The sequence below is a fragment of the Anas acuta genome, chromosome Z, assembly GCF_963932015.1.
Source record: "Anas acuta chromosome Z, bAnaAcu1.1, whole genome shotgun sequence".
Lineage (NCBI taxonomy): Eukaryota > Metazoa > Chordata > Aves > Anseriformes > Anatidae > Anas > Anas acuta.
Window position 1 is genome coordinate 67,483,112 of NC_089017.1, and position 15,090 is coordinate 67,498,201.

Below are 15,090 nucleotides of genomic sequence, written 5' to 3' on the forward strand. Positions count from 1 at the left end.
ATATGATCAGTTTGAGGCATGACCCGTGTTTTTTTTTGTTTTGTTTTGTTTTTTGCTAGAGTTTTTTAACCTGAACTTAAAAGTATTTCATTTTTATCCCTGTTAAAATAAGTCAGGCACTGGAAAGACTCTTTGGATCACTGTGGCCTACACTTGTAAAAATTACCTGTAGAATTGAAGAAATCCCTCAGACTGAGAAGTGGTATCTCTGTTTGGTGGTGGATACAACCTTTCTAAATTAGATAAAGAGGGGAGTATTTGTTACCAGTACTGTAAAATAATTTGAGTTATATCTTTAGCTTACAAAGGATCCTGCATTTTTACATGGCAACATTTTCCCGATAGTCACTGACACCACGGGCTGAAGAGACCAAGCACTGGGATTGACCACAGCCACAGCTCGTAGCTACAGTGTCTGACCTGTGGGTGTTTGTTAACCAGCCTTGCACATTCTGCTGGGCTTCAGCTATATCTAGATTTACTTTCTTAAGAATTAGTACTAAGACATTATCCAAGTAAAGTAAAATATATATTTTTGGATGCATTTTCTAATCTTTTTTTTTGTTAACTCTTTATTTGGATAGGAGTATTTATTTTAAGCTTTCTGTTTTGTTTTAGTTTATTGTGGTGTCCTTGAAGGATGGAATGTTTAACAACGCCAATGTCCTCTACAAGACCAAGTTTATTGATGGTGCATCCACAGTTGCAAGATACAGCCAGCAGCAGAACAAAAATAATGTATCTAAAAACAAAGCCAATAGGACTTAGAAAAAACAGAAGGTGATGGAGGAAACTGAGTGACACATCAGCTGCAGTAATGGCTGCTCAGGCGTTGTGTGTCCCTGGTCTGCAGAAAGACCTAAAACAACTGCTTTCAACTTGCTAATTTCAACATTTTTGGCCTTGATTCTTTTAAAAATGTATATTTTTAGCTTATAAGAATTTTAATTCACAGGACAACCACTGCCTGCATTCTTAGCTAAGCTGCTTCTAATTCTTCTGCTATCCCATTGACAATTCTAGTCCTCACTCTTCAAGCATGTACAAATAAATGCATGTAAGTAGGAGCTTGCCTTGTGAGCTGAGGAATGTTATAAGTTAGACCACACAATTTTCTGGTCTATTGAAATTCTTTTATTAACCAACTAAGCAGACACAAGCAAAACAGCGCTGGGCGGCTGGGGAGTCTCCGCTCCGCAACAGCACGCAACTTCCCTTTCCAGGGTTGCTGTTTTATAGCAGTCGAGTTCCAGCTTATCGAGACTTGTTGAACTGGCTGAGGCTGCGCAGTCTGTTGTTGAGAGGGGGGTCGTTGTTCCTCTGCTGGTGATCACGCGTTGTGCTCCTGTTCAGGTGGGGGTAGTGAAGCGGTAAACAGGATGTCTGGTTTCACTCAAGGGTGTTTAACCAATACCCCCTCCTGCTATCGGCTTGCTTAATCCTCCCCTTTACCAAGGCCGTTAAATTGTACAACCTTATCTCCTCAGCAGATTCTCCAAATTCCTCAAAGACAATGAACAAACCCCCACTAATTTATCACAATCCCTCCTTTTTCTTTTTCTAACATATTTTGTTCATTGAATTTTTGCAATATTTGCTTGCTGAGCATCAAAGTTTCTGCGTCGTCCTCCTCCTGCTCAAGAGATTCATACTTAGCACGCACAAGCATAAGATGAGCAGCTTCTAATCGACTTTTTACAATTGCAATTACCCTATTGAAAAGACATGGCCCAAAAGTCAATGCTATTATTATTAGTAATAAAGGTCCCGCTATAGTTGACAATAGTGTGATAAGCCAAGGTGAATAGTTAAACCAGGATTCATACCAATTCTGACGAGCCTCATTTTCCCTTTTGCGTTTTTCTAATCCTTCCTGCAATTTAGTTATTGTATCTCTCACCACCCCAGTATGATCTGCATATACATATTCTTCACGTAGGGCTGCACACAGTCCTCCTTGTTGTAAGAAAATCAAATCCAACCCTCTACGGTTTTGGAGTACCACTTCGGATAATGACCTAACCGATTTTTCCAGAACTGTTATTGATTGCTCTATACGGGCCAGATCCTCGTCTATGGCAATGCATAGAGAAGTAAATTCCTGGCTTTGTTTTATCAGGGAATCAATTCCAGTTCCGGCACCTGCAGCCCCAAGGGCCATTAAAGTGGCTAAGGTGACGGCCGTAATAGGCTCCCTCTTTACCAGATGGTATTCAGCCACTGTGTGACGGGTATACGTATACTCTTCAGCGTGGTATAGAATCCTTGGTATAATGACCACTTGTACACAGAAGTCATGAGATGTGTTAAACAATTTTAAAGGTAGGCAAGGAGTGACTCCCAACAATGAACATACCCACCTAGTGTTATTTGCAGGAATTAACCATTTGTGTGTTTGGTCCATTTTTTTCAGTGGCATGGCACAGATCATTTTTATCTCTTGGAACTGTGCCGATACATCTACCTTTTCCTGTAACTTGAGTCAAAGTTATCCCAATTTCCTGACCCCAACTGCACTTGGAAGGATTTGACTCACTTGAATATTCAGACCTCCCCATATCTCCTATAGCTTCATGATATGGGGGCTTAACACTTACACATAGCCAGCACCCTTCAGTTATCTCAGGATTAGTTTGATTTAGTACCTGGAAACTCACATTTATAACTTTCTACTCTCGGGTACAACCCCCTTCTTTTTTCACAATGCTTGGAAGCAGTGTGGGAAAGGATAACTCTGTCGACTTATTAGAAAACACTGTAGTAGGCTGGGCAGTCCCAGGTATCTTTACAGTCTGGACAACCAAACCTTCCCCTATTAACTCTTTATTAGGCCCGACTACCTTGGAAGTCTTGGGTTTTTCTTTCTTTATTAGTATGAGTCCGCCCCTATCTGTTCCGTGTTCGTAAAATCTGACATTTTTCCTAGTACCCAGCTAGTATCGTCCGAGTTTGTTATATTTATATATAGAACCTCGCAAATTCCTTTATTTCCGTGGAAGGTTCCTGTATACCCTATACCATGCCCTCGCCACCTGTAACGGGGATCCAATTGTCAGTTACAACCTTGCAGCCCATATCCCACTTGTAAGAATTTATCCCGACTAGCCCCGAGTGTTCAGTCTGTAGCAATGGTTTCACACCCCCGGTATGCACAATAATACACATTCAGGCATTTACAGTACCCCTTTCCCGGGTTAGAACTTGGGCAGAAATAAAATCCCATATATTCTCAGCATCGGGGCCTCGAAATCAGCTGACATAGTGTAGAAGTAAAGCTTCCACCTCCTTGGGAGGTTGTAATTGGTACAAAATCTTTTTTTAGAATTTACCCAAATAGATAGGTGGCCCTATAAACCCCTGAGGTAAAATTGTCCACCTATATTGTTGCTTCCGCCCCCATTTCAGGGTCTTTCCAGTCAGAGGTGAATATCCATGTATGTTTGCTCTCAGGGCCAGAGAGCACTCCATTAATAACACTGTTATTCCAGTCTAACAATTTACTATTTGAATGCCCAATTTAATCATCAAATCCCTTCCCAACAAGTTAGTCTCCGCCTTGGATACATACAATAATTGCCCAGTGATCATTTTATCCCCTGGGTCTCAGCGTGGTATTCCCCCAAAGTGGCACTGTTATCCCAGTCCCTTCTACCCCCATCACATTTAGAGTTTCATTAGTTAATTTAATCCCTGATACTTTACAAGTCAGTAATGACCTAGCTGTTCCCCAGTGTATTGGGTTCAATGGCAAGGTTCGGGGGGTGTGAGGGGTGTGGGGGTGGGAAACTGCAGTGGCAGCCCCTGTGAGAAAAGCCCAGAAACCTCCCTGTGGTAGACAAGGGACAATTTCATCTGGCCCCAAACGGGCCCACTGCTGCCCAGAGCCAAGCCATGAGCAATACAGTCCCTGCCTCTGTGAGAGCACATCCACGAAAACAAACAAAGAAACAAACAAAAACCTGCTGCTCAACAGCAGTTGGGAGAGCGAGAACCCCCCCCCCTCCCCGCAGACACCAAAGTCAGTGCAGAAGGAGGGGGAGGAGGCGCTCCAGGCGCTGGAGCCGAAGCCCCCCTGCGGCCACTGGAGAGGCCCCTGGTGGAGCAGGCTGTTCCCCCCTCCCCGATGCTTGGGAAACTGAACAAACACCACAGCAAATATGCAAATATACCAAAACTTCTGGACTGTTACTTAGATAATGCCTACATCCCCTTTCCCTGCTCATTCAATTTCAAACAGCTCTGTTAAATACTACCTGCCACACCTTCAACACCTTCAGCAACCCTTTTAACACTTCCTTTATCTTTCTCCAGCCTGTACTTTTCTAATACCAGCACCCAAGGCTCAGTCAGAGTCCAACTTAATTCCACACCTTTTCCCTCCAAGATACTGAAACAACATATCAATCAATATACCATATTTCATCCCATTTTCCTTCTTTCCACAAAACAACATTGACTGTAATATGGTGTTGTAATAGTTCCATTTAGGGGCCACTCCGCTCCATCCTCTAGGGTGGCCACCACTGATTACAATATTTGATAAGAGTTCTTTACTCTCTGTACACTCTCACCCCACTATATCCCTCCAATGTGTTAGTATACATCCTAGGGGGCTTTTCCTTGGGATTTCTTGGCTTTGAACTTTTCCTATTGTAATCTACAGTGGTTAATATTCCACTATTTTCCTAGAAGCTCTTTACTAGTCAATCCCAATCCCTCCAAAATCCACAATATATAGATACACAAGTAAAATCAGACCACTGTAAATTAACTGCCTGTGGACAATTACACTGAGGACATTTAAACCTGATGAGCCGATAATATGCCTGGGCAAATTTTGTTCCCTTAGACATACACCTCAATGGCAGTTCTTATATTTACATATTTACATATTAACATATGTATAAAAGAACACTTTAACAAAAATGCCCGGGCTTTTATATATACAATATACAATGTACAATTATTATTCCAGTTAGAATTATTCCTCAGCAGCTGCAAACATTATGCCAGTTGCCATTAAAACTCGCTTACCCTCCGCCTGTCCTTTTCTTAAACTCTCGGATGTCCCCGGAGTTAATGGGGACAGCCACATATTCCTAGTCACTGGTCCCTGAACGCTAGAGTCAGAGTCGCTATCAGAGTCTCCCCAGGGTTGCGGATTAGGAAGCCCGGGAGTTGGAGGGGCTGCAGGTGGGGGTGGTGGAATACAGGGAGGCAGTGGGGCTGGGATCTCTAATTCTTGGGTTTTCCTTACGCCTCCCATTCCCTCCTTTTTCTTTTAGAGGATATAAATTGGCTCGAGTTTCCGAGCTGATCCACAAACGTGCATATTCACTTTCTTCCAAACTAAAAGGTTCCTTTGAGTTTACACAAATATGTGTAAACTCAAAGGAACAAACCCAATGACAAACCCAATCTTCAAAAGACTCAAATACGGGCCAGTACAGGTGGTCTCCTCGAATCTGTTTACCACCCCAAACTTCAACACAATAATGTATCATTTTTACTTTATTCCTTCCCCGCCTAAAAGGGGAATCCTCCCAGTTTTAATCAGTAATCCCGGGGTAACCTAACATCAGACGTTACCCCACCCATGGACCAGAAGACTTACTCTTCTTCTGTCCCATCTTCCGGAACACCTTCACACACACACGCATGGATCGCTTCCCCCTTTTCATGGCTCAGTCCCTCGTGGGATGTGGGAACCGCACTACCGAGGGGTCTACACTCACTTCGTCCGCAATTGGACGTCTCGTTTGTTGTGTTCCAGGATACCCAACCCCAACCGATCGGATCATCGGCTTATACTTAACCCACCCTGTAGGTCTTCGTTCGGGCTTGGTGCACAAAGGTTGCCTGGGGTTTACTGGTTTTATTTGCTTGTGTCTAATTTTGGGTTCGTCGGTGAAGGATTTGAATGAAAGTAGTCCTGGCGAAGGCCGCTGAAATCAGCGGGGCGCCCCCTCCGAAGGTCTTTCAATCAGGTTGAAAGAAGCAAGGTCAGGGACAATTTTAACTGCCAAGCTGTTTTTATGATCTGCTGAACTGATTTATCATTAAATATTTTCAAATTACATACTTGTTCAGTTCTTGCATTTTTCTCTCAACACAGAGCAAACTTAGGATTAAACCCTCTAACATGGTACTTTTCATCCTCGGTGGTACACCAGCACTGCTTTGTTTTATGCAGAGACTTAAAACTGTCATTATTTGGATAAACTTGTTACCTGCCTGCATCTTGAGGAGTCCTGTATTCGGTTGTATTTATGAAAATGAACTACCACGTTACTGCCTTTTGTTTATTTTCCCTGAACTTCTGTTTCATTTTTGCTCCTCATGCATTGGTCATTATTCTCTGGACTTTGCAAAGGCCCCGTTTCATCCCAAAATCTGACGCAAGGAGGGAACACCACAAACTGCTTCCCAAAGTGGTTAGGGGGTGGTGTCACCACAGGCTGCCTGTGGTGCTCCTCTAGTCAAATGAAACCCAACAGCTGGGCCCCAACATGCAATGGGGAATAGCTACAGCTAGAGAAGGAGCCTAAGGCACTCCTGCTTCAGGTATGGCTCATAAATCCTAAATTCACTCCTTTGGCAGATACTGTCTCATTTCACGTGGCTCCCGTGGAACCGTGGGGGTAGCCTGGCTGCAACCCTGGCCTCACCCGCTAACCCCACAGGGTTGGAGGCCAAGTTGGTGCCTCACAGAGCAGCCGGTGTCCTCGCTCCTCTCCCCCCTGCTGCGCAGCTGCAGCTTGGATGGCACCAACACCCCCAGGCAGGTCAGCTCCGACCAGGAGGCAGGGGGTCGCTTTGAACTTGGAACAAGAGAAGAGCGCCAAGTACTCGCGGGGTGTGGGGTGGAAATTACCAGTTACTTCCGAGACGAGGTCATGCATTTTTTATTTAATTTTACCTTTTTGGTAAGCAACAGGGTTTTCTTTCGGTCAGTCCATTTACATACTCCGACAGTACAGATTGCAGTGAATTTGATGGAGATCTTGCAACATTAGAAAACTTTTCTCAATATACATCCATTTAAGCAACAGCTTGTAGGTCAGAACGAGTGCTAGTGTCCAATCTGCGCACTGCACTCCTGGTATACAAAGCAGCATTGCAGCAGCACAAGAAATGCCCACACTGGGCAAAGTACAGTGTGTTTTACATAGTGCAATCACTTTTAGAGGAAAAACTCTAGGAAAGGCCACATCTATTTATTTATTTATTTTTCAATCCTGTGAAGTTTACAAATGAGGGGGGTAGAAATCAAACCTCCGACTGAATTAACTGTTGTACAGGTAGGTTTTGTGTATAGGCACGTGCTTTAGAGAGGAGCTCTGAATCTGTTCCAGAATCACAAGAAAGACATATTGCATTGTGACTCAGAAAGCATTTATGCCATCTCTAACTTTCCTAACACTCTTGGCCAGAGTTGTTAATCCAGCTGTTTTTAGAGTTCCTAGAATATGCTCTTCCCTCTAGTGTAAATCCCCAATAAAGAAATTCAGGTTGCTATTGTCAACGATTACAGTTATTCTACTTACAGTCTTTCGACCACGTGAGGCGTTGCCTCTGAATACTCCAGTCCACAGTGAAAAATCAGATTACCAGAGACTTGGAGACTCTTTGCTTTTCTGTAACTGTCACTCCAACCAATACGAAAAAACCCAAGTCAGACAATGAACTGCTACAGCAAAGCATCACTGGTAATATTCATCTAATACAAAAAAAGAAAAAAAAAAAAAGAGCACTCATGACACTACCTGTCATGGTAAGCAAGTTTTGAAAGGTATCGTAAAGTGATTTGCCCAGTAAAATTTTAAAATATACACTGTGCTCCATAAGTTCAAACTACACGTAAACAAAGAGCAGCTCCCTGCAACAAGGTGTAAATCAAAACGTTATAGCACCAACTCCCAGCACCAAGAAGTTGCCTGCTGACCAGTTCCAAGCGTACAATGCATTAGTGCTTGCTGAGGTTTCTGCTACAACAAGAGCCACAGTGGGACAGCTCTGCCCATTTCTGCAGACGTTTTCTCACCAGGCAGGGAGGAATTTAATCCCTGCCTTCCCATGGATAAAGTCAAGACAACTGGATTGTTACAGTACCAGAAAACACTGAATGGGAAATGGCACCTGAGGGAAAAGTAGGTACTGTACACCTGATCCTGAATAAATGGGCGTGGAGGAAAGGTGACGTTATCTGAACAACTTCTCTCCCTGGCAGATGGCATCTGAAAGGAGCAGCAGACCACACGAAACGAAACGACCGTCCCCGTGCTGAAAGCCATGGACATGATATTGCCCACACTAATGATTTTATTTCACCATCAGCAGAGCATTTATCCCCAAAAAACTGTACGCTTGCTCCTGGTCAGGTTATGGTGCAGTGCTAACTTTACGCGATGAAAAGTCTGTTGCTATAGTGGTCAGGTTTGTCTTTTATCTGAGGAGGGCAACAAGGGGACAGGCAGCATGGCCACATCATCAAATAGCAATTTAACTCCACGTTAATGCAGATATAATCTTTCTTCTTAAGTGCAAATTAAAAAGTATCATCTGCTAGAAACCAGCATGACTTGGGCTGCTGAGAAATGACATACGATTCAGTTTCTTACAAATATCAACAATTCTAAATCATTACAGGTTTCCAAAGCAAGAACAGGGTTACGGACATGAAGGGGGAAAAAACATTACCACTATTAAAAAAAAAAGTATCATTGCAAACTTCGAACACTCTTCAAAAACATATCTGGAAAAGATTGTTTTCTTTTTTTTTTTTCCTTTTTTCTTTTTTTTCCTGCAGCTGAGGAGTGTCCATGCAAAACAATTTTGAGAAGAGCAGTGTTCCATCCGGGCACCAACTGGGCCCGATTTTATCCCACACAGCTCAGTAAAGTGCTCTCTTGTGCATCCTTTGAGGAAAAAAGTTCTCATTTAGTTTGGGAGGCCGAGGTTACTAGCTGGGGAAGGCATAGTCTCGGTCAATCCATTCTGAGGTCAGAGAAGAAGGAAGGATAGAAGTTAACAGTACTCTGCCTTTCGTAACTCACAGACAACAGGCTGCAAAGGAGGCGCAAACAGGAGAAGCAGAGGTGGATGTCAGATGAAACCCTGCCCCTGGGAAGCCTCAGAAGTCTAACGCAGACTTCATCAGAGGCAGCATTTCACTCGTTGCAGGTCACACACACTAGTTCTACTGCAGAGTCCCAGACACCAGGTAACAGATCTCCACACAGTATCCGTGGAAATCAAATACGCTTTTCACTTCCTGTGCTGGTGGTTTTTCATTAATTGCTTTGAAGGACAAAAGGGATCTGAGTAACATTCTTTTGCCGATTTAAAGAAAAAAGAAAAAGCATCTTGCCCTCAACATTTTCTATAATGCACACTTATAAACATTCTAGGGCAGATCATTAGAGGTATTTACTGACAAAACAGTAACTAATCATCAGCTTAAAAGAGTAAAAGTAACATTAATGGGGAACAGAATTTAAGGCATTTTATTTTGGCCAGGAATGATGCATGCTACAGAGTAATCTTCATTTTCCCATTTGGTTTTCAGACCACTGCACTTTTTTTTGTTGTTTTACATGGCACTTCATAGTTTGTGTTTTACAATTTAGTTAAGATTTTCAAGTGTTTTCTTCAATATAAATGCTTTTTCCTGTAGCTCGGGTCTGCTATCTGATGCCATTGTAGATAATGAATGAATGAGGTGCTCTCTGCTTTCTGCTGTCAGGCTTTCCCACTGTTTAGCTTCTGTGAAGACAAACAGACAGACACCACAGTAAATACCAGTCTGTCAAAAACAAACCAATCAACCAACAGTCTCCATCCCTGGACAGGCTGAAAGCGACCACCTCACATCTCGCTGCTCTTCCAGGAGAAGAGCTGCTGAGGAGGAAAATTCAGCTGGATGCTTGGTGCACGTGCTGCCTGCTGCACAGGTAGCTGTGCTGATTCAGACCAGGCTGAACTTGATTGTCTCAGCCTGCACTATGGGACTACAAGGGCCTGAAGAACCACTTCAAAACTGCTGCATGTAATGCAAGGAGGATGCATTACACAGTCCTTGCTCCCTCCCTGCTGGACATTTTACAAAGGAGCATCCAATTGCAGTTTAGACCCAGACTTCATCCACAACTGCTTCCACCCCCTCCAAGTTTTCCCAGTCACCAAGCACAAAAATCCAAATCCCAAGCCACCCCGAAAGCACCCTGTGCTGCAAACAGAAGGTAATGGTATCTCTCCACCTTCCCAGGCCACACAGCCACCTGCCTTCTACACCAAACACCAACTCTCCCATGTGGCAAGGAAAAAGACTCACCTTGCAGTTTGGTGAAGAGCAGTTGTATTACAGACAAAGCTTCTGTTCTTATGGACGTGTAGCTTTTGTTTTCTAAGGGATGTGAAAACAACAACAGAACAGATTCAGAACCGAAGGCACACTAACTGTACAAACAGCAGTCACCACTGGTCTGCAGACTGCTCTTCGCCCAGCTAAATGAGATAATTTATGCTGCCAGTCTGCAATGCGACCCAATTATATACATCAGAATGGCAGAAAGTGACCAAATAGCAGCTAACATATCCACTAAGCCTTGTGCATCACCTTCCCTTTTCCTGCAGTACTGTTCCTCACACATGCTGAATTGGAATAAAGTCCACATGACGGCAGTGTGATCACAAACAACTTCTGTGCATCATGGACTTTTATTTTTCCAAGTTATAATGGCTATAAAATCATCCAGGTTTTAAAGGGCAGCATTAAGTACGGGTACAACAAACCCTATGCTGTCAAGCACAAGCTTGTCACATGAAAATATTTGTTCTCCTGAACTAAAATCTCCTTAAAGCCTCACTCCATTGAAATTTAATAGTTAAAAGAAACTGGACTGTACTAACTTCTCTAAAGTAGGTGCTGCCTTTGAGCACACCAGAAACATGAGCTGCATGTGGGTGCATGTTACAGCCACAGGGCAAGTGGCAACACCACACAAGTAATAGCCAGCCCCGGACTGCCCGTTGTGCATAGATACTGCTTTTATCTCTGTGGCTGCTTGCCTGGGGGAGAGCACAAACTGCCCCGAAGCCTTGGAGCTTCTGGCTGCCTCAGCAAATTCTGGGCACTTCCCATGCATGTGTATCCAAAAGGACTGATCTGGGGAAGGAGAAAAACTTGTGTTTCATCAGATCATGAACAAACTGACTGGGCAGGGTCCATCTTCTGCACGGAGAAAACTCGTAAGTCTCTGAGTTGTGCTCTGGAGAGGTAGCACAGGAGCCCTCTCTCCTCCTGTACTTCCCCTTTCAAAGCTCTCTCACACCTGAGGGATTTACTTTTCTAAGCACAGCACCCTGCACAATACTGTGCTGAACAGCTGCTGCAGTGCAAGGCAGGATGAGCCCCATCTGACAGCCTGTGCTTGTTCTGCATTCTCTGAACCAGCCAACACCCGAAGAGGAAATGTATTAACAAACATTTCATTATCAACTACAAACCAGAAAACATCCATTTACCTAAAGAGTGGGTGATAGATGAGCAGGTTTCCAACAGTATTTCTCTCAAAGCCCCGGGGTCTGAGTGTTCCTCCTCAAACAGCACTAACCTGTCAAATGCAAACACAGACACCCTGTGTCACTGGGACAGAAGCCGGCTCAGCTGCCCCTGAAAATCCAATAAACACCTCTGCTGTATCACCACAGGTCTCCCATGGTTTCATTAAACAGTTTGAAGCAACAAAGAGAAGAAACATCAAAGGAAGATGGCAGAAAGGAGAATTACCCTTGAAAGTAGGCGTTCATGGCTTGTAGCACTCCAAGCTGCACTTTCCACGTGCTGAGTTTCAGACGGTCGCACATTAGCTTACAAAACTCTTGTCGATAGCAACCTACAGAAAGCAAAGGGATTGTGTTACCCTTGGGTCACCACAGGGAAAGGCAGAAGGAAACGCTTCCTGTCCTGCCCCTCAAATGCTCCTCGCGCTGTGCTCCAAGTGACACCGAGCTACACTCATAGCATGCAACCAAATCAACATCCTGCGAGAAATGGCACCAAAACTCTTTACCAATCAAGGCAGGACAACGCTCACTAAGAATTGCTGAAAGGTAAGGAGCTACTTTGTACATTCTGGCAGGCTAATGAAGACATCCTGTTTTTCCCAACATATCCGTGGACCTCCCCGTAAGCCTTCCCATACCCAACGTGGTCTCTAGGTCCCTCCCTCCTCCCCCTGTTCATTTGATTTTCGCTGTGAGATGACTTACGCTGTGTCTCCGGGCTCCTCGGCCACGCTTTGCCCAGGGTCTCAAAGGCACAGATCAGGGACTCCATCTGCACCTCCTTCTCCCTCATGTCCTCGTCCTCTTCGTCGTGCTTTGGTAAACCCGCGCCTGTGCTCTCGAGGGAGTTCTGCAGGGGCCAGGTGGGGAAGGCGTGATCAGCAGGGGATGAGGGCAGACTAGACCCACGCTTAGACACACATTCAGTGCCCCCTTGCAGTTTTTGTTCACACCAGTGCTCGTACCCAGCCAGGACAGGTGAGCACGACCCACCCTGGCCATGCACCCCCCCAGTTCTCTGAGGTGCAGAGCTGGAAAGCGCTGCTGGTACTCACTCTACGCAGCTTCCTAGGAGCCTCCTGCTGCCTGTAGAGCAGCCAGGACTTAACTTTTAACTGGGGCGACGCTGGGCACACCACAGGAAAGAGGGAAAACGTGAGACACCGAACCATCACCTTCTTTATCATGGGGAAGATGATATCTGCCAGCTCCTGGAAGCGGTCCTCCCTCGTTGCCTGCAGCACGCCGGCAGCACAGCGCAGCGCCACCACCTTGTACCTCGGGTTCTCCTTCCGACACTCCTTCAGAACGGCCTGCACAACGTCACCGACGCTCGGCTGGCCAGGCACGGCCTCCCGCAGCTCTGCACTGCAACGTGAGGCAGACGGAGACTGATCAGGCCTGCACCTGAAACAGCCTGTCCCACAGATCACAAGCAATACCCGTGTTCAGGCACAGGACTGCCTACCCACACTGCAATTGCGTCTGCACTCTTGTGCTGCTTCACTCTCACCTTGTCTGTTCTCTATGAATTTCTTCACAGCCTTTCCTCATGCCGTTTCAATGCACTTTTCCTCCCTCACTCTTTTTCTTCCTCTTTCTCTCTTCTCCCCTTCAAGGTGTTGATCCTTCCCCTTAATCTGCTCTTTCTTATTGGCAATTCTGGCCTTTCAACATTCTCCTCCTTGCCCTAAACCAACTGCTTAGCTCTGAGCATCCCTCTGAAGCATCATTTGTCCCTCCCAGCCCTCAGCGGTGACCCACACACTGACATAAGGATTGGATAGGGACTCCTCACAACCTGATGGGAGATCAAAATGGCATTCAGGACTTTCTACCTCTTCTTGCAGAAAAGCAGGAGCAGGTTGAGTCTTCCATTCACCATCCAGGCAACAACCCTGTGCAACAACCTCCTTTTTGAGGTCCCAGGCCCTGAGGGTGCCACCTTTTTCAAGACCCTTACCTGCATGCAGAGACGACACTGGCAATGGCCTTTAACAGCTCCTCCTGCAACGAGTAAGACAGATACCACTGAAATATGCTCCACAGCCAAACGGCAGGGTCCTGCTGCACCAGGGAGTCCTTTGCACTCCAATGACAGAAGTACAGGGGAAATAAAGGCCGAGGGAAGGGATTGTCCCGCTCTGCTCTGCGCTGGGAGGCTGTACCTCAAGCACTGTGTGCAGTTCTGGGTGCCACGATATAGGAAGGACGTAAAACTATACGAGAGTATCCAAAGGAGGGCTACAAAGATGGTGAAGGCCTAGAGGGGACAATGCCTGAGGAGCCTGAGGGGGGTGTTCTGTGTGGAGCCAGGGGTTGGACCCAAGGATTTGTGTGGGACCCTTCCAAATGAGGATGTTGGATGATCATGTAGTTATAGTCTACGGGGGAACCCAGCTCCTAAAGCAATCTAATGCCACCTCTGTTCACCTTCCCTGGCACTTATGTATTACAGGCACAGGGGAAAACATCAGGCTCCACAAGCCAGAGGTCATGCACATGGTCCTCTGCCACAAAGAGCATCACATTTCCTGCCTCGATGGACACGTGCTGGACAAACGCTCACCACAATCCGTGGGGTACTGGTTCCATTTTTACCTTCCCAGTCCACGTTCTCCCTGGCAGACCCTGCAGCAGCGCAGAGAGCACTATTCCCAGGTGTGGAGGTACAAGGGAGCCGGTCTGTTTGGCAATTGATGCCATGGCAGCTGCTCCCTGGGCTTTCATCTTCCAGGACTGTGACTGCAAGGCCTTCTGTGTAATGGCTATCAACTCCTGCATGTACAGCCTGATGCCACCCTGAGTACCTGCAGAGGAAACACAAGAAAGCTGTAATTTTGCCACAAAGAGAACAAATGTCTGATCTTACTAGAAAGAGAAAAAACAAAGGAAGGGGGCAATTACAGATTTCTGGATTTTTGTAAGACTTCAGGCAAAACAACAAAGAATCCTTCCCAGGCTGACTAAAGATGGGTTCTGTTTTCCAAGTGCTTCCAAACAACCTCTTTAGATATTTTTTTTTTTAATCTAGAGACAGAGCTCATCTCAGTCTTCCCACATGGCAGATACTACACACTGTCAGCCAGTTTCTAGGAAATGTCGTTTTTTTTTTTTTTTTTAATTAAAAAAAAGAACAGGTCACCGGAAAATTCTTTTGCAGTCCCTTTTCCAAACTCCAAAAATGTATTCTAGTGACTGAGGGTTCTGATCTGACATCAGGTCAGAGAAGGAACCAGCAAAACGACTTCACCATGCTTCCAGATCTTCCTTTACAGACAGTAAGCATAGCAAAATATCGTAGATTAATTTATTGAAGTTAAAACCACTGGCACCACTAGAGAAACAGATGTGATCTCCAGCCCCAGAAAGGGGCTGAAGTTCCCTTTAAGTTCAGGGCATGCAGCAGCTCCTAAACATGGCACTGAAATTTCCAAAGACGTTCAGCTACCTGTGGCACAATAAGGATGGCATTACAGTGGCATTAAGTGCCTCACAATCATAAACTGTTCCTCCTGACTG

General features: G+C 45.2%; 2 protein-coding genes across 3 annotated transcripts in view; one reads left to right on the plus strand and one right to left on the minus strand.

The window, feature by feature from the left end:
• SMC2 (structural maintenance of chromosomes 2) overlaps positions 1-4,916 on the plus strand; it is a 28,994-nt gene extending 24,078 nt beyond the window's left edge. The window contains exon 25 of the mRNA XM_068666745.1: positions 619-4,916. Within this exon, the coding sequence (XP_068522846.1) occupies positions 619-768 (150 nt within the window). The 3' untranslated portion in view covers positions 769-4,916. The remainder of the gene's footprint in view (positions 1-618) is intronic.
• A 1,973-nt stretch (positions 4,917-6,889) lies between these two features.
• The window catches only part of ECPAS (Ecm29 proteasome adaptor and scaffold), a 60,690-nt gene continuing 52,489 nt past the window's right edge, over positions 6,890-15,090 (minus strand). For both annotated transcript variants that reach the window (XM_068666262.1, XM_068666261.1), the window contains exons 42-49: positions 14,170-14,378; positions 13,532-13,575; positions 12,744-12,936; positions 12,274-12,418; positions 11,792-11,897; positions 11,527-11,615; positions 10,334-10,405; positions 6,890-9,765 (exon numbers count right to left, since the gene is read on the minus strand). In XM_068666262.1, coding sequence (XP_068522363.1) covers positions 9,626-9,765; positions 10,334-10,405; positions 11,527-11,615; positions 11,792-11,897; positions 12,274-12,418; positions 12,744-12,936; positions 13,532-13,575; positions 14,170-14,378 — 998 coding nt within the window. In that variant the 3' untranslated portion in view covers positions 6,890-9,625. The remainder of the gene's footprint in view (positions 9,766-10,333; positions 10,406-11,526; positions 11,616-11,791; positions 11,898-12,273; positions 12,419-12,743; positions 12,937-13,531; positions 13,576-14,169; positions 14,379-15,090) is intronic.